General features: G+C 44.1%; 1 protein-coding gene across 1 annotated transcript in view; it reads left to right on the forward strand.

The window, feature by feature from the left end:
• IQGAP1 (IQ motif containing GTPase activating protein 1) overlaps positions 1–26,731 on the forward strand; it is an 82,625-nt gene that overhangs the window by 13,390 nt on the left and 42,504 nt on the right. The window contains exons 3-5 of the mRNA XM_049783284.1: positions 16,026–16,182; positions 17,138–17,215; positions 20,049–20,125. Coding sequence (XP_049639241.1) covers positions 16,026–16,182; positions 17,138–17,215; positions 20,049–20,125 — 312 coding nt within the window. The remainder of the gene's footprint in view (positions 1–16,025; positions 16,183–17,137; positions 17,216–20,048; positions 20,126–26,731) is intronic.

The following is a 26,731-nucleotide window of genomic DNA, read 5'->3' on the forward strand; positions in this document are numbered from 1 at the left end:
GGCACACAGTGGGGGAAATTCTTGAGGCCTGTTCCCAGCTCCCACATCTAACCACATCGTGCCTCTTTCCTGACTGTGTATTGTTCCAGAGAGATTCTGTGCGTGCCAGGACAAGTTCCTGCAATGTGGATGTCATGTACTTACCCCTGGACACATGGATATTGGCTTCCTAGCCTTTGCTTTGACAGCTCTGTAGTTGGAACTTTGATTGACAGACCTTGTGCGTGGTGTGACTGTTCTCTCAGGAAAATGTCTAAAAGTGGAATTTCTGAGTCAAAGGGGTTCATTTTTAGTTCGGGAAAATATTGTCCATTTGCTGACTGTGGAGGCATACCTGTCCATACTGATATGTGAGCAGTTGGCTTTCCTCATCATTTCACCAACCTGAAATAGCATACTTTTTTTTTTTTTTTTTTTTTTTGTATTTTTTGGGCCACACCTCGTGGTGCTCAGGGGTTACTCCTGGCTCTGCGCTCAGAAATCACTCCTGGCTCAGGGGACCATATGGGCTGCCGGGGATTGAACCTGTGTCAGTCCTGGGTTAGCTGCTTGCAAGGCAAATGCCCTACCACTATGCTAACCACTCCGGTCCTGAATAGCAGACTTTTTTATTTTATTTATTTGTTTGTTTATTTATTGTTTTTTGGGCCATACCCAGTGATGCTTAAGGGTTTCTCCTGGCTATGCACTCAGAAATTGCTCCTGGTTTGGTGGACCATATGGGATGTCGGGGGGGATCGAACCGAAGTTCGTCCTAGGTCAGCGTGTGCAAGGCAAACGCCCTATGGCTTGTGCCACTGCTCTGGCCCCGACTTTTTGATTTTAATAGTCATCAGTTTTATAGTTAAAAGTAGCATTTTCTGGGGCCCAGAGAGATAGCATAGTGGCGTTTGCCTTGCAAGCAGCCAATCCAGGACCAAAGGTGGTTGGTTCGAATCCTGGTGTCCCATATGGTCCCCTGTGCCTGCCAGGAGCTATTTCTGAGCAGACAGCCAGGAGTAACCCCTGAGCACCACAGGGTATGACGCAAAAACAACAACAACAACAAAAAAGTAGCATTTTCTTATGATTTTCTTTTTTTTGGGGGGTTATACCCGGCAGCGCTCAGGGGTTACTCCTGGCTCTATGCTCAGAAATCGCTCCTGACAGGTTTAGAAGACCATATGGGATGCCAGGATTCAAACCACCAACCTTCTGCATATAAGGCAAACGCCCCACCTCCGTGCAAACACCTCCATGCTATCTCTCCTGCCCCTCATGATTTTCTTTATAGATAATAAAATCTTGGGCAAATTTGAACATCTTTATGTATTTTTCAAAGCCATCTATCTCTATTTTCTATGAGCTGATTTGGCATACATAGTTCTTTGTTCATTTTTTAATTAAATTAGAAAATTGGATTTTTTTTTTTTTTTTTTTTTTTTTTTGGTTTTTGGGTCACATCGGCAGCGCTCAGGGGTTCCTCCTGGCTCTATGCTCAGAAATAGCTCCTGGCAGGCTCGGGAGACCATATGGGATGTCGGGATTCGAACCACCATCCTTCTGCATGTAAGGCAAACGTCCCACCTTTGTGCTATCTCTCCGGTCCCCAAAAATGGGTTTTTAAGGGCTCTAAGATGTTGAGGAAGTTAACCTTTCTTGTGACGTATGCTAGCAACTATTTTATTTTATTTTATTTACCTTTAGGGTGTTTAAAGTCATTTAGAATTTTAAAGGATAGTTGATTTATGGATACTTTATTTTTTTTCTTTTGGTTTTTGGGCCACACTGGTGATGCTCAGGGTTTACTCCTGGCTATGCGCTCAGAAGTTGCTTCTGGCTTGGGGTACCATATGGGACACCGGGGGATCGAACCGCAGTCCATCCTAGGCTAGCGCAGGCAAGGCAGGCACCTTACCTCTAGCGCCACCACTCCGGCCCCTGGATGCTTCATTTTTATTTATTTATTTATTTATTTATTTATTTATTTATTTATTTATTTATTTATTTATTTATTTATTTTTGGTTTTTGGGTCACACCCGGCGGTGCTCAGGGGTTACTCCTGGCTGTCTGCTCAGAAATAGCTCCTGGCAGGCATGGGGGACCATATGGGACACCGGGATTCGAACCAACCACCTTTGGTCCTGGATCGGCTGCTTGCAAGGCAAACGCCGCTGTGCTATCTCTCCGGGCCTGGGTGCTTTATTTTTAACTTTGGAGCTTTATGCCATGTTAGGGACATTCTTATCCACCCTGAGATCATACAGATACCCATACACTTTTCTAGTATTTTCGAATGAAGTTCTTTGACCCATTTTGAATTAATTTCATTGGGAGGAATGTGGCTCTTACCTGGTTTTGTCATCATTTTTTTCTTCCCCAGATGGTATTTGGATAATATCTTAAATTTGGACATCAGCAATAGTTTTCTTAGGAAATGTACTCTGGAGTTTCCCATATTCTGAAGTTCCTCTAGTCTGAACTTGAGTTGTTTTTTTTTTTTTTTTGTTAGAGGTACTGGGATTTATAGTGCTGTTAATCATACATTTCATGCATACATCATTCCAGGACCACACCCATTACAAGAGTGGACTGAGTTTTGTTACTGTTTTCCAGAACATGACAACTTCAACTGTTGAGATTTTTAAAAAACATATGCCTTTAATATCTATTTAGCTACATTGCTTAGAATTTTCCAGAGTTCTTTCAAGTAAATTGTATTGCACTGTTAAAAAGATTAGCGTGTAATGAAGTTGGCATTGAAAAAACAGGTTTGGGATTAAACGCTTTGGCCTCTGGTCTGTGAAGGGCTGGAGAGACTTGCCAAGCTGCTACATTTCATCTTTGAAATGTAAAAGGGAAGTGCAGGTTTGGAACTGGAAAGCTGGTCCTGACTATCACGGTGCTTTGAGTCTATTTTATTAGTGAGTGCTGTGACAATAAGAATGGGTTGAGTGGTAATGTTTCACAAATAGGAGGTGGAAGCAAGTCAGACTGAATTTTAGAAGCTAGTTGGATTATTTATGCTCCTTGGCATGAGGCTGTAAATTCTGAGTCTCCAAGGGAGAGATGAGAGTTAGCGAAGTAACATTCCTCAAGCCTAGTTACCGTCAAATTCTTTTCTCACAGATCACTTTTCCAAGGGTGAGGGTTCTGTGGCATAAGAACTGTATCTCATGGGTATGCTTTTGAGGGAGTATTTCAAGTAAGAGTTTGGGATAAATTCACAGTTTGTTGTTTCTTGGGGGGAGAAGTCACCTTTGACAGTGCTCAAGGAACCATATGGGGGCCAGGGATCGAACCAGGGTTGACTAGGTGGGCGCCCTCCTTTCTGTACCGTTGCTCCAGCCCTCACGGTCTGTTCTTGTACACTATGGCATTTATCATTCAGTTTCCAAAGAACTTATTTTTCAGCAGGCTCTCACGATCTAGGCTGACAGAGCCTCACTTGTAGCCCTGCTTGTACCCATTGTGTGAGTGTGATCGATGGACCCTAGTAGCGATGGACCCTAGTAGCACCATTCCCATCTCTTGAACAGGGATCTGGCCAGTCTCCACAGCCTGAGGTGCTCGGGTCAGCCCTGGCCCCTGAGAAAGTTCTGTCACCTACATGCTGAGCCTTTGGGACAAAGCTGTTTCCTCTTGGAAGGGCTGTCAGGACTTGGGCAGACAGCAGGGGAGAATGTAGACTTACTTGTCTCTATACCACAGATCTTACTCACACTGTTAGGTGAGGGCAGGTTGAAATGGGCGTGAATGAGGCTTCTCAATGATAATAAGGTTCTATGTCTGGAATGAGACAGTCAGGATAATGGCGCCAGATTGGGACTGAGCTAAAACCACCTGCCCCTTCCTCCCTCCCTCATTCCTAGGCCTAGAGACTGTGAAGAGACTGTGATGGTTTGAAGGAGGGTGTGGAGACCAGGCGTCTTTCTCTTTTGGGCCTGGAGCCTCCTCGCCTAGTGAAGGGTCTGCAAGTTAGGGTGGATGAGGGGAAATGCCAGTGATCAGAGCATGGCTTTGTAAAGGAGTAGGAGTTAGAAATAGTTACAGAATCTTGGGAGTTTGGCCTCTCAGCCAGTGTTAAGACTTCATTCAGCTATTAACACTTGCTGCTTTATTTAAGAATCTCTGAACTGGGGGGAAAAAAAAAGAATCTGAACATTGGAAGCAGGACCAGAGAGACAGTACAGAGGTGAAAGGCAAGGCAGTTGGATGCAGCTGGCCCTGGGCCAAGCCTAGGCACCTCCAGATGGAACCCCCAAACCAAAAATAAACAAACAAATAAATTGAAGGCAGGTTTAGGGCAGGAGAGATAGTACAAAGGTTAAGGCTGTTGCCTAGCATGTGGCTACATCTGAGACATGGTTTGAGTTGGGCACCAGCTGTGGTCCCCTGGAGGGTCAGTTTAATGGGATATAGTGCCAGAGGACTGATCTGGTCCTTTCACAGAGCAAAGTGGGCAATAGAAATGGATGTGCTATGAAAAGAGCTTTATCAGAATTTCCCTCTAAATTTTCAGAACATTTGCCTGGGGCAAATCTGTCACAGGATTTTCAGGCACAAACTGGAAACTAAGTTCCAACCTAAGTTCCTTTTTTTTCTTTTGGTGGGGGACACACCCAGCAGATTTCAGGGATTATTCCTGGCACCACTCAGAAATCTCTTGGCAGGCTTGGGAGACCCTATGGAATGCTGGGAATCAAACTTGAATCAGTTTTATATAAGGCAATCACCCTACCCACTGTACTATTGCTCCAGCCTCCTTAAGTGCTTTCTTAAGTTAGTCAAAAACTTTTTTTTTAATTTCCTGTGTTATTAAAAGGTATTTTTAAATTTTTGAATAGCTTGATAAAATGCCATTGTTTATTTTTTCTGCCATGACTAAAAAAATGTTGGCTAAACATTTCTAATAAAAGGAAACAACAATGAAAGAGAAAAAAAAAAAGCACTTTTGTGCTCTTTTATTGTCCATGACCCTCAGGGACTGGAGAAGATGTGAAAGTGTAACCCAGGCCTGGAAGGAGTTTGCAGAGCACTTGGACACCTGAATGAGGCCTTTCTGTTTCTGCAGCTTCCTCTGCATCTTTAGTGTAGTTTTGGCTGTTTTGGTTTATTTGGGGAGGGCAGTGCTTGGGGGACCATGTGGTACCAGAAATGAAACTGAGGTCACATGCAAGGCAAGTGCCTCAGCCCCTGGAATCTTTCTGGTACCTTGTAGTTTTTGTTAAGTTTTGGAGTTACATTTATTTTATGGTGCTCGAGTTACTCTGGGTCTGTGCTTGGGGGTTTCTCCTGCAGGTGCTCAGGCCTTAACTCCTGCATTATCTCTTAGACTCACCCTGGGACTTTTCTATTTATTTGTTTGTTTGTTTGTTTATAGTTTTGGGACCACATCCTATACACTATAATATCTCTCTGGACCTTTAAATATATATAATTTTATTAAAGTAAAACTTTATATTATATTACATTACATTGTATTATATATTGGGACTTCTCTTGTCTTTACCATCACACTCTAAATTTTCCAGTTGGTGTAGCACTGGCTATAGGATACTTTCTGATGACCCCAGTAAGACCAGGACCCTTTTGTAATTTGACAACAGTGAAGTGTTTAATTTGGACGTGGACTGGACTCACTTATCCAGGGGAGAGTGACTTATTTGTTCAGGGACATTGTCTATGTTAGATATCAAGAAAAAGAGTTTAAATAAGTTACTTATACTTAGATTTTCCCATGGAGGCAAGGCATTTGCCTTGCATGCAGAAGTACAGTGGTTCGAATCCTGGCATCCCATATGGTCCCCCAAGCCTGCCAGGAGCGATTTCTGAGTGTAGAGCCAGGAGGAACCCCTGAGTGCTGCCGGTGTGACCAAAAACCAAAAAAAAAAAAAAAAAAAAAAAAAGATTTTCCCAGGCTGGAGCGGTGGCGCAAGTGGTAGGGCATTTGCCTTGCATGTGCTAACCTAGGACAGACCGTGGTTTGATCCTCCAGAGGCCCATATGGTTCCCCCCGAGCCAGGGGCGATTTCTGAGTACATTAGCCACGAGTAACCCCTGAGCGTCACCAGGTGTGGCCCAAAGAACCAAAAAAAAAAAAAAAAAAAAAAAAAAACTTAAAAAAAAAAGAAAAAGAAATAGATTTTCCTTCTGTTTCTCACATATTCTTATAACTTTTCAGACTGGTTTAATGTATGCTCAGAAGTTTCTTTCACACTGAAAAATGTCCCTGTGTATTGCTTGCTTGGTTTTGGATTTGGACCATACCCAGTGCTCAGGGATCACTCCTGGTAGTGCTTGGGGGAATCTGATGCAGTGCTGGAGATATCATGAGTTAGCCTTGTTTGTAGTCTCTGGCCCTTAGAAGTTACTTTTAAAACTGATACAATCACTGGGGCTGGAGAGAGAGCACAGCAGTAGCGCATTTGTCTTACACGTGGCTGACCCAGGACAGACCTAGGTTCGATTCCTGGCATCCCATATCCCTCGAGCCTGCCAGGAGTGAATTCTGAGCGCAGAGCGAGGAGGAACTCCTGAGCGTTGCCTGGTGTGACCCAAAAATCAAAACAAAACAAAACAAAAACAAACAAACCTGGTACAATCACAATTTCTCATTTTGGACATTATTAATGGATTGGGAACTGAGGATTCTGGTGCAGCAGTGGCAGGATTGGTGTAGCCACAGAGCAGAAATAGGCACCTCATTATGTTTGTGGTGTTGACCTCTCCACTGTGCTCAGGCCTCACTACTGGCTCTGTGTTCTTGGATCACTCTTGGTAGGGCTCTGGGGACCATCTGCCTCTAGAGCCCAGGACAAAACCAAGCTTGGCCCTTGTTAAGTCAAGTGCCTTAACCCCTGTACTGTCTGCTAATCTAAGCTCAGTAAATATAGAACAATGGTTTCAATACCATTGAACTTTCAACAAAAAATAAAATGAAGAAAAAAAGAATTCTCATTTTGCATGGTTTGGAACACAAGATTTTTTTTTTATCATTTCTTGCCCAAATTTCTGTAGTACTTTCCTTACCCCTTTCTGGGCCCTCCTCCTAATCCATACATACTGCTCTTGAGTTTTTCCTTTTTTCCCCGTTGCTGTCATGTAGATGGACTTCAAGATTCTCAGACACTTGGTTCAGTGCTCACACTTGGTTATAGAGGTCACATGGTTTTGGAGTGCTGGAGACACTCTGGGTGGCACCGAGCTATTGTGCTGGCAGGAGAGTGCTGTGGGCTACTGGACCACACTGGGTATTGGGCGGTGCTGGGCAGAGGACTCTTGGCAGAAGCCAGGCAAGGCAGGAGCTCTGCCACCGGGACATGTCCCCATGTGCTGCCTTAAGTGATCTTTGAAAACACATCTGATGCTTTTCATTCCTGTTTCAGACTCTTCAGGGGCCTGTGTGTTTCCTTTCTCTGGCCTGACATGTTCTTCCATGCACACACACACACATGTTCTTACACACATGTTCTTACGCACACGTTCTTACACACACACACGTTCTTACACACACACACACACACGTTCTTACACACACACACACACACACACACACACACACACACACACACACACACCTGCCCTGGTCTTGAGATGTGGCTCCTTTATTGATTATTCTGTATTCTTTTCTCTCAAGAGTGGTTCTTAACCTTCAGATAAGGATTACAAGGCCTGTCCAGTCCTGGATGAGGCTTGACTGTGAGACACATAGAATCTTAATTGTGGGAGGTTTTATAGCCACGATCAACCTGGCCTTTGGGGGTGGTTGCCCAGGCTGGGTGTGGTGCTAAGGAGGCAGCTCTCCCGGAGGAACCGAATCTGGGTGGTTTGGAAGAGCCAGTTCCGGCATTGGTGTGTTCCCCTCTGCAGCGCGGAGCTGGGGAAACCGCGGAAGTCATGTGCTCTGCTGGACTCGCTCAGCCGGTTTCCTCACCGCAGACCCTGGTCTCGGTCCCTCCCAGCTCCTCCTGCCATGTGCTCTGGCCTGGGCTTGTTTGCGAGCTCCCACAGCAGCACGCTCCACGTAGTTAGTCTCTGCCTTGCTGATGGTTGTCACAGGGACCAAGGGCAGGTATTGGGCCATTTCTGAGCTGGAGGACAAGATTGGTTTCTCATCTCCAGCAGTCCCGGCTATACCCACTGCTGCTTCCTGCTGCCAAGAGCCGCTGATGCCAGTACCCGAATCTCAGTTACTCCTCACAGAGGAGAGTTAGACACCACATCATCCCAGCTCCGCCGCTCTCCGTCCTGGGGGTCCTCCTTTTCAGTTTGCTTCTCCCTTTCTTCGGATCTTTGTTGGCTTCGGTTATTTCTTCTCTCTCCCTTGTTCAACCTTTGTTTCTGTGAAGGCTCCAAATTTGTGCCTTTCAGTCACAAGAGGGAATGGGTGGAGGGGGGCAGATGGATGCTAGCCTGAGTACCGCCTGCCCCATTAACCCTTACCCCCATCTCCCAGTTTCTTGTCTTCCCAGCTACAACTACCTTTGCTCTCACTTTCCCCACTTGCCGTGGCCTTTCCTTCTAGTATGCTTGTGCTTCTGCTTCTCCGTATCCCTGGTAGCTTGTGATGATTTGCCTCAGTTTCTGGCCTGTTTCTATGGCACCGAATTGGACTTTTCTTGTCCCTGAAGGGGCTGTTTCTTCCTTGATGCCATCCTGTGATTCTCTTTTAATCTCTCTCTCTCTCTCTCTCTCTCTCTCTCTCTCTCTCTCTCTCTCTCTCTCTCTCTCTCCCCTCCCTTTCCCTCCCCCTCTCCCTCCTCTCTTCCTCTCCCTCCCCCTCTCTCTCCCCTTCCCCCTCCCCCTCTCCCTCCCCCTCTCCCTCCCCCTCTCCTTCCCCCTCTCCCTCTCCCTCCCCCTCTCCTGTTCTCAGATATTTTGATGTTCTCTGAGGTACAGCTCTTGACCTTTATGGTTTTTCTCTGGTGCTCACCCACTTTCATGGTGCAACCTGTCCAATCTGTGTTGGGCACAGGGTTATGTATCCTGAGTGTTTCTTTGATCTTTTTTTTTTTTTTTTTTTTTTTTTTGGTTTTTTGGGTCACACCCGGCAGTGCTCAGGAGTTACTCCTGGCTCCATGCTCAGAAATCGCTCCTGGCAAGCACGGGATGCCGGGATTTGAACCGATGACTTTCTGCATGAAAGGCAAACGCCTTACCTCCATGCTATCTCTCCGGCCCTTTTTCTTTTGGAACACAGCTGATGGTGCTCTAAGCGTACTCTGGCTCTCATTTAGTCATCACACCTGGTGGGGCTCAGAGAACCATATGGGGTGCTGGGGATTGAACCTGGGTTGGCTACATGCAAGGTGGCCCCTCTCCACTGTACTGACTCGGGACTCCTGAGCATTTCTGAGTTGTATTTCCAACTGCCTGCAATTTGTGAGTCCCTGGCTGCCCCACTGACATTCCCAGCCTACTGAACTGGAGCATGAGCTGACCCTGCCGCAGTTACTGTGGCATCATCTTTCATTTCATCATCCATGCCACAAGTCACCAAATCATCATTTAAAAATAAAACAAAGTTTTTTTCCTTTTATGGAAGTATCTGCCTCTTTTACTGTAGATGGGAGATGTGAGACTTCCTTCTGCAACCACGGGAGACTGGACTTTTTCCTCACACGGGGCAGTGATAGATTTCTAGCTTTCTATTTGGGGTGAGCCACACCTGTTGATGCTCAGGGCTTACTCTTGACTCTACAGTCAGGAATTACGCCTGGGGTGCTCAGGGAACCACAGGGAATACCAGAGATTGAAACCCAGGTCATCCATATACAAGCAAATGTATTGTGTATTGCTTTGACATCATAACATTTATTTTACTCTTCGCTACTCTGATAGAAAAATGCTGTTGCTCTCATTTGTAGTGAGGTTGATTTTTTTTTTTTTCTATAACCACTGGGCTGTATTTAAAAATATTTCTAACTGTGATAATTCACCTTAATTTATCTTTCCTTTTATTTATTTATAACTTACTTTTTTTGGTTTTGGGTCACACCCGGGTGGTTCTCGGGTTATTCCTGGCTCTGCTGTCAGACATTGCGCCTAGCAGGTTTGGGAGAGCATATGGGATTCTGGCACCCAAACCCAGATTTGTCCCAGGTCAGCCACGTGTAGGGTAAATACCCTACTGCTGTGCTGCCACTCTGGCCCCTTATAACTTAAATCTTAAAATGTTGTGCTATATTATTAATTTTGGTGTTGAATTCAGGGCATGAACTTTATGATGGAGCTACTTTTTTTTTTTGGTTTTTGAGTCACACCCGCCAGTGCTCAGGGGTTACTCTTGGCTCCATGCTCAGAAATTGCCCCTGGCAGGCTCAGTGGACCATGTGGGATGCCGGGATTCCAACCACTGTCCTGCACGCTCTACCTCCATGCTATCTCTCCGGCCCCAGCTGTTTTTCTTTTATCTTTATTTTGGATCTCACCTGATAATGCTCAGACCTTCTGATTCTGTACTCAGGAATCACTACTGGTGGGCTTGGGGACCATATGGAATGGCGGGGATCAAACCCAGCATGGGCCTTGTGCAAGGATACTGCTCTCCCTACTATAGTATTATTCCAGCCCCTCACATACTTAATTTTTAAGTTGCCTTATAGAAAAGTTCAGCTGCTTTTTATGTTGCCAGTTTGTCTCTTCCTTTCTGATTTCTGTCTCCAAGATCTTTGGAAAACTTTTGTTTCAAGGCTTTCACCTACCTTTTATTTATCTTTCCTTTTTTTTTTTTTAATTTAGTTTTTTTTGGTTTTTTGGTTTTTGGGTCACACCCGGCAGTGCTCAGGGGTTACTCCTGGCTCTATGCTCAGAAATCACTCCTGGCAGGCTCGGGGTGGGGGTGGGGGAACCCTATGGGATGCTGGGATTCCACCACCGTCCTTCTGCATGCAAGTCAAATACCCTCCCTCCATGCTATCTCTCCAGCCCTTATCTTAACATTTTGCTTTTGGGTCTCACCCTAGGGATTCAGGGCTACATCCTGTCACTTTTCTCAGGGGGTGCTTGCTGGGTGCACAGATCGAACCTGGGTCTCTCACAGGCAGAGCTAAGTTCCTGCCCTTTGACTTATCTACATGGCTCTTCCTCTTAGATTTTTTTTTTTTTTTTTTGGTTTTTGGGCCACACCCAGCAGTGCTCAGGGGTTACTCCTGGCTGCCTGCTCAGAAATAGCTCCTGGCAGGCACAGGGGACCATATGGGACACCGGGATTCGAACCAACCACTTTAGGTCCTGGATCGGCTGCTTGCAAGGCAAACACCGCTGTGCTATCTCTCCGGGCCCAAATTTTTTTTTTTTAAGTTTCTAATCTATTAGTAGTAAGGTCAGGGTCCAAATCTGAACTCAGGAGCTACTTCTGGGTTTGTTTTTTTTTTTCAGTTGTCTTTAAAGTTTGTCTTCTCCAGTGCCCTCTGAAAGCCCATTTCTTTTTTTTTCTTCTTCTTCGTTTTTTCAGTTTTTCGGGCCACACCCGTTTGATGCTCAGGGGTTACTCCTGGCTAAGTGCTCTGAAATTGCCCCTAGCTTGGGGGGACCATATGGGACGCCGGGGGATCGGTCCTTCCTTAGCTAGCGCTTGCAAGGCAGACACCTTACCTCTAGCGCCACCTCGCCGGCCCCTGAAAGCCCATTTCTAATGGACTCTCAAATGGGGTTAGTTCTTCCTTGGTGATTACTCAACATTTTGCTTCTGCGTCAGCCATTGCCCTAGTTAAAGACCTTCTTTATATTTCACTCGGATTCTTCACTGGTTGCCTCATATTTATCCCTTGATCTCTCTGCCATGCTGTTGTCTTCATTATGGACTTGCCATTTGGTCAAGCCCCTCTTCTACTCTTCTACTCATTATCATTGTGCTCCCCAGAGCACAGAGCTAACCAGATTGCTAATGTAGATGCATCTCTACTTCATGCTAATGTTCCAGATGCATCTCTACATGCTTTGTCTCCCAGCCTTGCCATTTGTTATCCTTTTCCCCTTTATTGTTTCCTTTACCTTAGATGACTTTTTCTCATTCCTTACTACTGTAAATACAGACGATCTTACAAAGCCCCATTCAAGGTTCATCTTCTACAGTAGCTTCTGATTTAAGTATCTATGTTTCTCTGTTCTGAGGGGGTGTTCTTGGAGGTGGGAATGATGTTCAGTACACTGAAGCCACCAAGCAGAGCTTGTACAGAGTGGTCTGTTTGAAATGTTTCCTAAAATGAGTTGTGATGTCAAAACAAATCGTTTTGAAAATTTGATTTAGGATATGCTGTAGCCAAGCTTTAGGAAAACAAGCTAGGAACAGTACCTAAGACTGACATTATAGGGGCTGGAACCAAAGCACAGTGAGTGCTGTGCCTTGCACACTGCCAACTCAGGTTTGATCCCCAGCACCCATAGGGTATTTTTTACTCCCCCGTGCCATGCCAGGAGTTACCCCTGAACATCACCAGGTGTGGCCCAAAAACTAAAGAAAGAATTACATTATAATATAAGCATATAGTATATTCAAGGCAGCAGGAGTTGGGAGTTCAGTAAACGGTTTTTTCGGCAATTCAGCAACGACCATCCATCCAGCAGGAGCAATATGGCAGGGAAGGCAGGGAATTCAATTCGGAAGCAGACTCCTAGCATCCCCAGCACTTGGGTGGATATTTATATATTATATATCCCAGAGTCAATTGTCAGACTGCAGGGCAGGCTTCTTGTAACTGACATCCTCACCTTTAAAGGGACAGTAACACCCATATGGCTGACCAGAGGCCATAGGTGTGTCTGTTTCCTCATACTATGCATGATATATACATACGCATACAGTATATGCAGCATAGCACATGCTGTACGCATCATATACAGTACATGTACTGAGTATGCATGCAATATGCAGATAGGTACACATAGCACATACACATTAAATACACAGCATATGCATTATGTATACATAGAGAGTTTGCAGCATGCGGGGCCCTGGAGCATGGGCTTCCGTTGCTTCACATGGTGCTCTTTAGTCGTTCATGCTCTGTCTTGCCTGGCCTCTCCCTTTTGCCACATCCCACCTGCTCATTCTGTCCTGCCTCTCTTATGGAACCGGAAGCCCTGAAATAAGGTTATTCCTCGGATGGCTTCCAGCAGGGATGGCAGAGAGCGGCTGTGGCTAGGGATCACTGTGGTTGTGATCACTTGGGCGCCACTCTGCATTATTAACTCCGACAACCAGGCCTGAGGGTGCAGTGCTCCAAAGCTTGCATTGCCAGGATTGCCTTGCCCAACCCTGTGGGTGCTTGGGGACCTCCAGGCCGTGTCCCTGCACCCCTCACTTTGGCTTTAATCCATCCAGTAATTCTGACAAGAAGTGACACTCTGGTCACTCATGAGCTGCATGACTCATGCAGAGGCACCCACTTGGTTTCCCCTCAGCGCTGACCTCATTTCCAGGAGAAAAGTCATTTTCTCTTCATAGCAGTACCTGGGTAAAAGGCTGTTTTGGGCTGAGCTTGGCATTGTTCTGGTCTGGTCCCCTAATGAGAACACAAGGTAGACTGTCCCCAAGAATTCTTTGGCACATCCTTCTTAGCAATAAAATACTTGGAAGCTGAGTGTATGAGCTGTGCACTTGGACTGAACTATGTTTCACATTGCCCTACTGATCTTTTTTCCAGAAGGTCTTTCCCTTCCACTCCCCACACCCCTCTTCATGACATTTAAGTTCTGCTCCCCAGAGGAAAATTTTGAGGGAAAAACTTTCTGCCATTGGGTGCCGGAGCTAACCAGTGTCCTGGCTTGTTCTTTGTAACCATACTTGAGTACCTGTTTTGCCTGCCCCAGTAAACTAGCAGCTGTGGGCAGATCAGGTTTGAAAGGGAGGTTGACCCGTATAGAACCCGAGTTAATCAGAGACATGACCTCCATTCCTTTTTATTGGTGCTGGGGAGTTTGGGCTACACTAAGCAATGCTTGGGGGGAGGTACCCCGTCTCTTTATTTTTTTATTGTTTTGGGGCTACACCCAGCAGTGCTCAGGGCTTATTATTTCTTGGCTCTGCCCTCAGGGATTACTCCTGGCTGGTTGGGGTGGTTGTGGCATATAGGATCAAACGTGGGTTGGCCACATGCAAGGCCAAACTCCCTACTGGCTGTATTATCATTTGGCCTGAAATTTTATTTTAATGTTGCATTATTTGACAATAAATGTAGTTTTATTTTAGTCAGTTGTATATTTTTTAATTTATAAAGTATTTAATTATAAAGTATTTATCACTAGTGAAATAAACCAGACAACATTGATTTTTTTTTTTTTTTTTTTGGTTTTTGGGCTACACCCGGTGACGCTCAGGGGTTACTCCTGGCTATGCGCTCAGAAGTCACTCCTGGCTTGGGGGACCATATGGGACGCCGGGGGATCGAACCTCTGTCCGTCCTAGGCTAGCGCAGGCAAGGCAGGCACCTTACCTCTAGCGCCACCGCCCGGCCCCTCATTGATTATTTTTTAACTTAATATGGTGAAGAATGTGAGGAAATCATCAGCTTTGTAAACTTGAATAAATTAATCTTGAGTCCACGATGACTCATTATATATTTTTTTGTTTGTTTGTTTGTTTTGGGGTTACACTCAGCATGCTCAGGAGTTACTCTTGGCTCTGCACTCAGAAATCGCTCCTGGCAGGCTCAGGGAACCATGTGGGATGCTGGGATTTGAACCACCATCCATCCTGGATCGGCTGCGTACAAGGCAATCCGCCCTACCATTGTACTATCACTCGGTCCCTTCAAAATTATATATTAAATTTATAATCCAATTTTTGGGGGTCACACCCGGCAGCTCAGGGGTTACTCCTGGCTCTACACTCAGAAATTACTCCTGGCAGGCTTGGGGGACCATATGGGATGCCGGGATTTGAACCACCGTCTTTCTGCATGTAAGGCAAAAGTTCCACCTCCATGTCATCTCTCCGGCCCCCTGTAATCCATTTTTAAAAAGTACATTTTTTCCCCTGGGGAAGGAACTATAACTTTCCTTTGATAGTAAAGGGGTTCTGAGTCAAACGTGGTTAAAAGGGGCCGGAGAGATAGCATGGAGGTAAAGCATTTGCCTTGCAGACAGAAGGACAGTGGTTTGAATCCCGGCATCCCATATGGTCTCCCAAGCCTGCCAGGAGCGATTTCTGATTGTAGAGCCAGGAGTAACCCCTGAGCACTGCCAGGTGTGACTCAAAATAAAAAACAAACAAACAAAAAACAAACTTGGTTAAAAGCCTTTGCCCTAAATGATTTTTGTTCCTTAATTTCTATGGAAAGAAAGTATATGCAGATAAGCTTGCGTTTTGTTTTCCCTTGAACTTCCCTGGAATCTGTGAGAGAGTAGGGGGAAAATCGGTTTCTTTTACAGTCTTCTTCCCTCGAAAATACATAAGAAATTTTGTTGTTGTTGCTGGTTTTGCTGTTTCCATTGGTATTCAGTATTTTAGCGAAATAACTACTTCTGCTGCTCCCCCAAAACTTAAAATTTTAGCATAGGGGCTGGAGCAATTGATAACTATATATGATCCACGGCATCCCATAGTGTCCCCTGAGCATTGCCAGGTGTGATCCCTGAACACAGACCTAGGAGTAAGCCGTTAGCATTGCCCGGTATGCCCCCTAACCAAAAGAAAAAAAACTCAGCCAACCAACCGAACAAGCAAACTTGAACCTAACAAGTCACTGTGGAGTTTTTTGGTTTTTTTTTGTTTTTTTTTTGTTTGTCTGTTTGTTTTTTGGTTTTTGGGCTCAGGGGTTCCTCCTGGCTGTCTGCTCAGAAATAGCTCCTGGCAGGCCAACCACCTTTGGTCCTGGATCGGCTGCTTGCAAGGCAAACGCCACTGTGCTATCTCTCTGGGCTCATCACTGTGGGGTTTGAGATCTGAAACCAGAGAGAATGTCAGCAAATTTAAGCTTCTGACTCTTGAGCTGAGGCCTCAGAGGAATCTGAGCCTGCTGAGGCTGAGAAAGTTGTGTTGAGTGCCTCCAGGGAAGGCTGATCCCCCCTAGGCAGAAATGCTCACATTACCTCTTTGTAGGTGGATGGAAGCCTGCCTCGGGGAAGACCTGCCGCCCACCACTGAGCTAGAGGAGGGCCTGAGGAATGGTGTCTACCTGGCCAAGCTCGGCAACTTCTTTTCACCCAGAGTGGTGTCCCTGAAGAAAATCTATGATCGGGAGCAGACTAGGTACAAGGTAAGCACGTCTTGCTCGTTGCTCCACATGTCTGTCAACCAGTGAGACGAGTGGGTGGAATCCAGGTAAGGTCCATTCGGCAGCGTGTGAGCTCTGACAGAGACCTGACAGACTGGAGACAGAGTTTCACCCATATGAGAGGATAAGAAATGCCTTTGCCTTTGTTTCAGGTGAGATTCTTATGAGACTGCGTGTCTAAGGAATCTTAATCTGTTTTAAAATTTGAAGGAAGTAGAAGGGCTTGATTCTGTGGCCAAAGGCCCTGAAAAATGAAAAAGGTGCTTAATTATGTTGAGGTGTTCACATGGGCGAAGTTCTACGTCAAAACTTACGTGGGGAGCTTTCCTAAAAGCATTGTCTCTTTGATAAAGGATGACTATAAAAGAGGGTAGAAGGTTGTAAAACCAAGAGCAAAAGTAAGAGTGGCTGGCTGATTGTCAGGATGAGTCCAAATACCAATTGATCCTGGGACGCAACTGATGGCCCTGTGGGCAGTTTTAAGTGAAATTCAGAGGAAAACAAGAAAATACAGGGCTTAACCCAATATTAGCAACTCTAATAGAGTTAGTTCTTAGAGAAGAGTAAAGAGCTTTCTTTCACTAAGCAGTTACTCTGAAGATAACTGTTGAGTTTCCAGAATGTGCCACAGGGCACTAAAGGGAGAGAGACCACAGCCACAGCAATACAGCACTGCTTAGTTCCCCACTATTCAGACACACGCTGATTACACCCCACAGTATAATACTGGTGGGACCTCACTGTGCAGCACTGGTTGTAGCCAAGATAATTGGGTCCGAGTTCTTTGGAGGTTTAGAAACATAATGCTGCCTTGGGCTGTACACTTCCGGGGATCTGTGGCACCTCAGAAGGAAGCCTGGGGAATCAGGGTTTGTTTCTTACTAATCTGCTTTGTTGCTGTTAGCAGCTGTGGCTAATGGTCTTTTATTTGTTCTAGGCTACTGGCCTGCACTTCAGGCACACTGACAATGTGATTCAGTGGTTGAATGCCATGGATGATATCGGATTACCTAAGGTAGGAATCCTGTGGGCCTCTTACTTCTGACTGTTCTAGAATGATTCTCAACTGGAGCTTTGCTTTCTTTCTTTCTTTTTTTAATTTATAAAGGAACTCTTCTGTGTCTTAGGAAATAGTTTTGTTCTTTTTCCTTTTATTCATCATTTCTGCTTCACTTCAGTATTGAGAAATTCCCTATGATCACTTTTACTAATGTAGATTTTTTTGTTTTGTTTTGCTTTTTTTTTTTTTTTGGGGGGGGGTCACACCCGACAGTGCTCAGGGGTTACTCCTGGCTTTGCACTCAAAAGTCACTCCTGGCAGGCTCGGGGGACAATATAGGGATGCCGGGATTCGAACCGAGGTCCATCCTGTGTTGGCCGCATGCAAGGCAAACAACTTACTGCTGTGCTATTGCTCCGGCCCCTAATGTTGTAGATTTTGTAGACTGAAGTACCATGAAAATCGATCATTTTAAAGTATTTTATGTTCATTGTTTAAAAAAAATGTGCATGGGTTTTATTTATTTTTTTTAATTTATTTTATTTTGGTTTTTGGGCCACACCCGGTGACGCTCAGGGGTTACTCCTGGCTAAGCGCTCAGAAATCGCCCCAGCTTGGGGAACCATATGGGACGCTGGGGGATTGAACTGCGGTCCGTCCTAGGCTAGCGCTGGCAAGGCAGACACCTTACCTCTAGCGCCACCTCGGCGGCCCTGTGTATTGGTTTTTAAGTCATAAATTTATATTAAAAATTAGATTTATGGACTGGAGAGATAGTACAGTGGGTAAATTCCCAAAATGGGTTCAGTCCTCCTGGGTACAAAGCCAGGAATAACCCTTGAACATTGCCAGGTGTGTCCCAGAAACAAAAACAAAGAAATAAAGAAAGGGTAAGGAAGAAGGCTCCAGGGCCAAGGAGAGAACTCTAAGGACTGGGGCATATACTGGATGTGCAGGAGCCCTAGGTTCAGTCCCTGTCCCATATGGTTCCCTGAGCACCACTGGGAGGGACCCTCCAAGCAGCAAATTGGGTGGTAAACCACTTTTTTTTTCCCTAGCGGTATTAATTCTGTAACTCTCTCTAGCTAGTCAATAAGAATGATGTCAGTCAACAAAGGAAATTGTCAATGATATGTTAAGTAAAAACAAAACAAAGCAAAACATAAAGAAGATAAAGATTATAAGAACGTGTTTTCTGGCCGAGATGAAATCACTGTTTCTGTGTGAAAATAAACATTCTGGGGAAAGTCTGTGAGAAAGTGTAGGGAAAGATTAAGGGCGGTTTTTATTTTCTTTGTGCTTTCCTGTAAGTATTTATAACGAAGAAAGTTGAGAGAAAAGATGGGTAGAGTATCAGAGGCAACCAGACAGCTGGGAAGTGAGTAATGAACACAGTGCTGAGTGCATTGCTGCATGGGTATCTGACAGCAATGGAGTCAACCCGGAGTTTGCATCAAACTAGACTTTGTCCTTTTTTTCAGAGCAGAGTGCTGAAGTTCTCTTCCTCGCAGTGGTATGTTTGGGAATCAGGCTTAAAAATCATCAGGAAGTGCAGTTTGTCTAGTTCTCACAGCACGTTGGTCTGTGTTGACACCTATAACTTCTTGTTCCCGATTTTCATGCCATTCCCAAAGGGCAACTGCAGTTTAACCATAGTTCCAGTGTGAGTGGCACTAAGCGCTTTGTTAACCATCACTAGTAGAATGTTGTTGCAGGGTGCTCTTGTAATGACTTAAATGTGAATGACACCTTCTTATTGTTGTTGACTAACAGCAATACATTGCCATGGACCACACCGCCAAGAACACTCCCCAAAGGCCATCAGGGATGCCAGGGCTGCGACCTTGGCTGTCAGCCTAGAAATGACTCCTCTGTGTGATCTAAGTCCTAGGAGACATTCAAGTCATGTAAACTGAAGGTGCTTCACCTGACATTGTCAGTGCCTGTAATAAGAGTTGCCATGTAGGGCCTGGAGAGATAGCACAGCGGTGTTTGCCTTGCAAGCAGCCGATTCAGGACCAAAGGTGGTTGGTTCGAATCCCAGTGTCCCATATGGTCCCCCGTGCCTGCCAGGAGCTATTTCTGAGCAGACAGCCTGGAGTAACCCCTGAGCACAGCCGGGTGTGGCCCAAAAACCAAAAAAAAAAAAAAAAAAAAAGAGCTGCCATGTAATGCCTACATGTCGGGCTTTCCTTAACCCCTTCATATGGTACACATATGAATCAATTAGAGAAACAGTATAATTTTTGTTCTTATCTTTTTTTACTCTATAATATCTGGTACAATTAGTTCTGTTTTCCATGAAACATTTTGTTGTTTTGATTGAAAAAAATGTTAATTTTGCCCCACTAGTCATCCATTTCCTTCAGCCATCCTACTTTCTGTATCCACGGTAGGCTTTCCTTAAGGATGCTACTATTATTCTAGCTGCATTCTCTCATTCTCCTGGTTTGGGTTCTGTTGAAGATTCTTCCCTCTAAAATAAACATAGAGGACCTGGAGAGAGAGAGAATACAGCAGGTAAGGCAGTTTCCTTGCACACAGCTGACCTGGGTTTTACCTAGAGGGTTCCCTGAGTGATCCCTTAATGCAGAACCAGGAGTAAGCCCTGAGCACTGTGGGGTGTGGCCTAAAAATCAAAACCACCACCCCCACCACCACCCCAAAGCCAACCCAATAACTAAGCACTCCACATTAGATGCTTCAAGAGAGTGAAACACAAACTGCTTCATTACTTGTGCCAGGCTAATACAGTGTCTAACTACCAGTGTTATCTGAATCAATAACTAATCAAAATGCATCCTGTGAACTGCTATCTCACTCTGCTGCTTTTGTTTTCCCCCTGTAGATTTTTTACCCAGAAACTACAGATATCTACGACAGGAAGAACATGCCGAGATGCATCTACTGTATTCATGCCCTCAGGTAATCTCGTTTTCTTGGTGAAAAGACATGCTGAACAGACGAGGTTGCTAGAGGTGGAGGGTGTAGGCAATGGTCCTCAAACTACGGCCCGCAGGCCACATATTGTATTTATTCCCATTTTGTTTCTTCACTTCTAAATAAGATATATGCAGTGTGCATAGAAATTTGTTCATAATTTTTGTTTTTACTATAATCTGGCCCTCCAACAGTCTGAAGGACAGTGAACTGGCCCCCTGTTTAAAAAGTTTGAGGACCCCTGGTAGGGGGTGATGGACATGAAGTGGGAGAAGGTCAGAAGGTTTGAACTTTCAGTTACAAAGTAAGTATATCTTGAGGGTGCCCTGTACAAGCTGGGGACTATAGTTAAAACAGCTACTGAAATGTGAAAACTGCTAAGAGATGAAAAGGGAAAAGTTTTCTCCATTAGGTAACTGTCTTAACTTTGAGTACTGCATAGCAATGGAACAGTGGCTTTTAGCTCATGGTCCATGAACCAGTGCTATTCTAAAGTGGACAAAAGTTAAACCACAGTATTGGACTTATTATGGTGATGATTGTTTATACATTTATAGCATCATTACTTTATAAATTGAAAAGCATTTTTATTTTCTCTGAGTTATTACCTCAAAAAAAAAAAAAGCTTAGGTGTAACATCTCAATCGAGTATGTAACTTTGAAAATTGATTTTTTTTATTCAGTCCCCAGCATCATTTACAAAGTTATTCATAGTTTAGGCTGGAGAGATAGTGCAGTGGTAGGGCAATTGCATTGCATGTGGCTGACCCAGGACAGACGGTGATTTGATTCCCAGGATCCTATATGGTTCCCTGAGCCTACCAGGGGCGATTTCTGGGTACAGAGCCAGGAATAACCCTTGAGCACTGCTGGGTGTGGCCCCAAAACAAAAAAAACAAAAAAAAGTTATTCATAGTTGAGTTTCTGGCATACAATTAGCTAAAAGTGATCCCCCCACCACTGTCCCCAGCTTCATTCTCACCCCCGAACTGCTTCTTTCATAGGTACATTTATTTTTATTTCAGTTTTATTTTATTGAAACCATTGTGATTTACAAAGTCCTTCATAGGGTTTCAGACATACAATGAATCAGGGCCAATTCCACCACCAGCATCAACTTCCCTTCCCAATGTTTCCAGAGTTTATCCCATACCACCACCAGTTGCCCCCACCCCACCCCCACCCGAGCCCTCCAGGTTTAGATCGTTAAAGTTTGGTTCTCGCCCTGGTCCCCATCTTTTCCTATTTGTGTTTTTTTCTCTTCCACTCAGTTTCTTTCCTTCTCTCCGGGGCCAAGGATGTTTGAGACAACTCTCATTTAGACCATTGCATTTCTTCATGCAGTTAATCTAAATACCACATATAAGTGATGTAATTCTATATTTACCCTCCTTCTTCTGGCTTACTTTATTTAACATAATATCTTCCAGTTGCAGCGAATTGCATGATTGCATCATTCCTTACAGCTATGTAGTATTCTATAGGATATATGTACCACATCTTCTTGATCCACTCATCTGTTTTCGGACATCTAGATTGATTCCAAGTCTTAGCTATTGTACTGAGTGCTGAAATGGATAGCAATGTGCATACATTGTTTTGGATGAATGTTTTACTGTTCTGAGATAGATATCCAAACGTGGGGTTGTTAGAACATATGTCAGATAGATTCTTAGTTTACTGAGAATACTGAGAACCCTTCATACTGAGAACCTCCAACATATAGGGGTTGGACCAGGCAGCATTTCTACAAACAGAGGATGAGAGTTCCTTTTTCACAACATCCCTGCTAACACAAATTGTTCCATATATATATTGGTTTTTTGGGTCACACCCGACAGCACTCAAGGGTTACTCCTGGCTCTACACTCAGAAATCGCTTCTGGCAGGCTTGGGGGACCATATGGGATACCAGGATTCAAACCACCTTCAGTCCTGGATCTGCTGGTTACAAGGCAAGCGCCTTACCACTGTGCTATCTCTCCGGCCAAGATAGTCATTTTTGTTTTTGTTTTTGGACCACACTTGGCAGCGATCAGGGGTTATTCCTGGCAGGCTCACGGAACCATATGGGGGTGTCAGGGATCAAATCAGGTTGGTCCCTGGTCAGCCACATGCAATGCAAACACCCTATCCACTGTGTTATCGCTCTGGACCCAAGATGGTCATTTTGATGATATTGATTCTTCCATCCCATGAGAATGGAATGTTCTTTCATTTCCTTAGGTCTTCTTCAATTTCTTTCTGATGTGTTTTGAAATTTTCATGACATAGTTCTCTGACCTCCCTTGTTAGGTTGATTCCTAGGTACCTGGTAGTTTTGAACACTTTTTAAAATGGGATAGACTTTTTGATCTCTTCTCTGAGTTGGTATTTGTATAAAAGAATGCAACTGTCTTTTGTGTATTGACTTTATAGCCAGCCACTTTGCTGTATTGGTTTCTTGTTTCTAGGAGCTTTTCTGGTGGACTCTTGAGGGCCTTCTATGTATATCATCATGTCATCTGCAGATTGAGATAGTTTGACTTCCTCTTTTTCAATCTGGATTCCTTTGATTTCCTTCTCTTGCCTGATGCTATTGCTAGGACTTCTAATACTCTGTTTCATAAAAGTGGAGAGAATAGTCATTCTTTCCTACTGCCTGACCTTACTGGAAATGCTTTCAGTTTTTCACCATTAAAAATACTGTTAGCTATGGGCTTTTTATAGAAAGCTGTTACTATCTTGAGGAAGGTTCCTTCCACACCCATTTCTCTGAGGGTTTTAATTATTAATGGGTGTTGGATCTTGTCAAGTGATTTTTCTGCATCAATTGATATTATCATATGAATTCTATCCTCTTTACTGATGTGGTATATGATGTTGCTTGATTTGCGTATATTGAACCATCCTTTGCATCCCTGGGATGAAATCCACTTGATCATGATGTATAATCTTTTTTTGGGGGGGGGCACTCAGGGGTGACGCTCAGGGTAGTTACTCCTGGCTATGCGCTCAGAAATCACTCCTGGCATGGGGGAACATGTGGGACGCTGGGGGATTGAACCACGGTCTGTCCTAGGCTAGCGCATGCAAGGCAGATGCCTTATCACTTGTGCCACCACTCTGGCCTCGATGCATGATCTTTTTGATGTGTTGTTGGATTCGGTTTGCTAAGATTTTGTTAAGGATTTTTGCATCAATGTTCATCAGTGAGATTGGTCTGTAGTTTTCTTTCTTGCTAGTATCTTTGTCAGCTTCGGGGATGAACATAATGTTAGCTTCATAGAAAGTATTAGGAATGATTCTCTTCTCTTTGATATTTTGGAAGAGACTAAGGATCAATGATGGTAACTCTTCTTCAAATGTTTGATTAAACTCACCCTGAAACACACCTGGTCCTGGACTTTTATTCTTGGGAAGAGTCTTTTTTGGGCCACACCGTTTGATGCTCAGGGGTTACTCCTGGCTAAGCGCCCAGAAATTGCCCCTGGCTTGGGGGGACCATATGGGACGCCGGGGGATCAAACCGTGATCCTTCCTTGGCTAGCGCTTGCAAGGCAGACACCTTACCTCTAGCGCCACCTCACTGGCCCCCGGGAGATTCTTTACTTGTGATTGGCCGGTTCAGGCTTTCCACTTCCTCCTCATTTAGTTTTGGGAGATTAAATGTTTCTAGAAATCTGTCCATTTCTTCTAGATTCTCTAGCTTAACAGAGTACAGTTGTTTATAATAAGCTCTCATTGATGTCTTGAGTTTCTGGGGGTTCTGTTGTAATTTCTCCCCCTTTCATTTTTGATCTGATTTATTTGAACATTTTCCTTTTTTTTTTTTTCTTGTGAGTCTTGCCAGTGGTTTGTCTATCTTTACTTGAATAAAATTAACTCCTGGTTCCATCAATTCTTTGTATTGTTTTTCTTGTTTCTATATTGTTGGTTTCTGCTCTGGTTTTTATTATTTCTTTTCTTCTACTTATGTTCAGGTCCCTTTGTTGTTGGCTTTCTAGATATTTTTTTTTTTGTTTTTTGTTTTTGGGCCACACCCGTTTGATGCTCAGGGGTTACTCCTGGCTATGTGCTCAGAAATCGCCCCTGGCTTGGGGGGACCATATGGGACGCCGGGGGATCGAACCGCGGTCCGTTCCTTGGCTAGCGCTTGTAAGGCAGACACCTTAGCTCTAGCGCCACCTTCCCAGCCCCGGCTTTCTAGATATTTAATTGCCTTTAGGTTGTTGATTTTGTCTTTTTCTTCTCTCCTTCTGTAGGCCTGTAATACTATGAGTTTCCCCCTAATTACTGCTGGTACTGTATCCCATAGATTTTTGTAATTTGTATCTTCATTATAATTAGTCTCGAGGAATCTCTTTATTTCTCCCTTAATTTCCTCTTTGATCCAGCTATTGTTGAGTAGTGTGTTGTTTAGTCTCCAGGTGTTAGATTTTCTCCACATCTTCTTTTTATAATCAGTCTTCATCTCTGTGGCATTGTGGTCTGATAGGGTGTTTGGTATAATTCTTATGTTTGTAAATTTTTGTAAGTTAGACTTGTCCTAAAAATGTGATATATATCCTAGAGAATGTTCTATGTGCACTTGAGAAGAATGTATATTCAGCTTTTTGAGGATGAAAGGCCCTGTATAGATTCCATTAGTCCCAGCTCTTCTAGTTTCTTATTTAGGGTCCTTATGTCCTTGCTAATGTTCTACCTAAAGAATCTGTCCAGTGGCGAGAGTGGCATGTTGAAATCTCTTACTACTATCACATTAGCATCTATTTGTGTCTTTAGATGTATAAGCAAAAGCCTTACATATTCTGCTGACTCTACATTTGGTGCATATATGTTGATCAGAGTTAGTACTTCTCGGTCTGTTGTTCCGCTGATCAATATGTAGTGTCCATCTTGTCTCTTAAGTACTTTTTTTTTGGGGGGGGGAAATGATACTTTCTTGAAGTTGAATGCAAATTAGTCAGATATAAGTATGACTATCTCAGCTTTGTTTTGGTTTCCAGTAGCTTCTATAATTGTTTTCTGACCTTTTACTCTGAGCTTGTGTCTGTCCTGAGATTTTAAGTATATTGTCTGCAGGTAGTAGATAGCTGAGTTTTGTTTCCTAATCCAGTCCACTACTCAATGCTTTTTGATGGGAGAGTTTAGTCCATTGACATTTAAAGCAACTATTGACAACTATTGTTGTGCCATTATATTGTATAGGATTGTTGCTGTGACATTTGGATATTTGGTTTATATAACTGATCTTTGAGTAGTTCATTTAGAGTCAGTTTGGTTAGCACAAATGTTGCAAATTCTTTTTTGTCTGAGAGGTTTTGCTAGGACTTTAGGTTTAAATTTTCCTTTATTCAGTAATTGGAATATGTCATTTCACTCTTTTCTTGCCTGAATTGTTTCAAATGGGAGATCTGGTTTGATTCTAAAATTCTCTCCTTTATTCTTTTTTTTTTTTTTTGTTCTTTTTTTGGTTTTTGGGCCACACCCGGCGGTGCTCAGGGGTCACTCCTGGCTGTCTGCTCAGAAATAGCTCCTGGCAGGCACGGGGGACCATATGGGACACCGGGATTCGAACCAACCACCTTTGGTCCTGGATCGGCTGCTTGCAAGGCAAACACCGCTGTGCTATCTCTCCGGGCCCTCTCCTTTATTCTTTTCTTTTCTTTTTTTTTTTTTTTGGCTTTTTGGGCCACACCTGTTTGACGCTCAGGGGTTACTCCTGGTTATGTGCTCAGAAATCGCCCCTGGCTTGGGGGGACCATATGGGACACCGGGGGATCGAACCGCGGTCCATCCTACGCTAGCGCTTGCAAGGCAGACACCTTACCTCTAGCGCCACCTTCCCGGCCCCCTCTCCTTTATTCTTTTTTTTTTTTTTTTTTTTTTTTTTTTTTGTGGTTTTTGGGTCACACCCGGCAGTGCTCAGGGGTTATTTCTGGCTCCAGGCTCAGAAATTGCTCCTAGCAGGTACAGGGGACCATATGGGGTGCCGGGATTCGAACCGATGACCTCCTGCATGAAAGGCAAACGCCTTGCCTCCATGCTATCTCTCCGGCCCCCATATTCTTAAGGTTTTTCTTCTCTCTTACTGCTTTAAAGAGTCCATCTCTCTATGGGTTTTTGTTTGTTTTTGTTTTTGCCATTTAGATTACTTTATGTATTGGTATTGTTCTGTTAGGGTCTATTTGTTTGACACTCTTTTTGCCTCTTGGATTTGTACAGCAGCCTCTTTCCAGAGTGGGAAAATTTTCTGCCATTATCTCCTTCACTACTTGTTCTTCCACTTTTCTTTTTTCCTCCCCTTCTGGTATTCTTGTAATTCGGAGATTATTTTTCTTGTCTTTGTTTATTAAGTACCTTACATTTTCTTTCATTTTTTTGTCTCTCTCCTTCCTTCCTTCCTTCCTTCCTTCCTTCCTTCCTTCCTTCCTTCCTTCCTTCCTTCCTTCCTTCCTTCCTTCCTTCCTTCCTTCCTTCCTTCCTTCCTTCCTTCCTTCCTTCCTTCCTTCCTTCCTTCCTTCCTTCCTTCCTTCCTTCCTTCCTTCCTTCCTTCCTTCCTTCCTTCCTTCCTGTCACACCCAGAAGCTCTCAGGGGTTACTCCTAGC

Source organism: Suncus etruscus, chromosome 11 (genome assembly GCF_024139225.1).
Source record: "Suncus etruscus isolate mSunEtr1 chromosome 11, mSunEtr1.pri.cur, whole genome shotgun sequence".
Classification (NCBI taxonomy): domain Eukaryota; kingdom Metazoa; phylum Chordata; class Mammalia; order Eulipotyphla; family Soricidae; genus Suncus; species Suncus etruscus.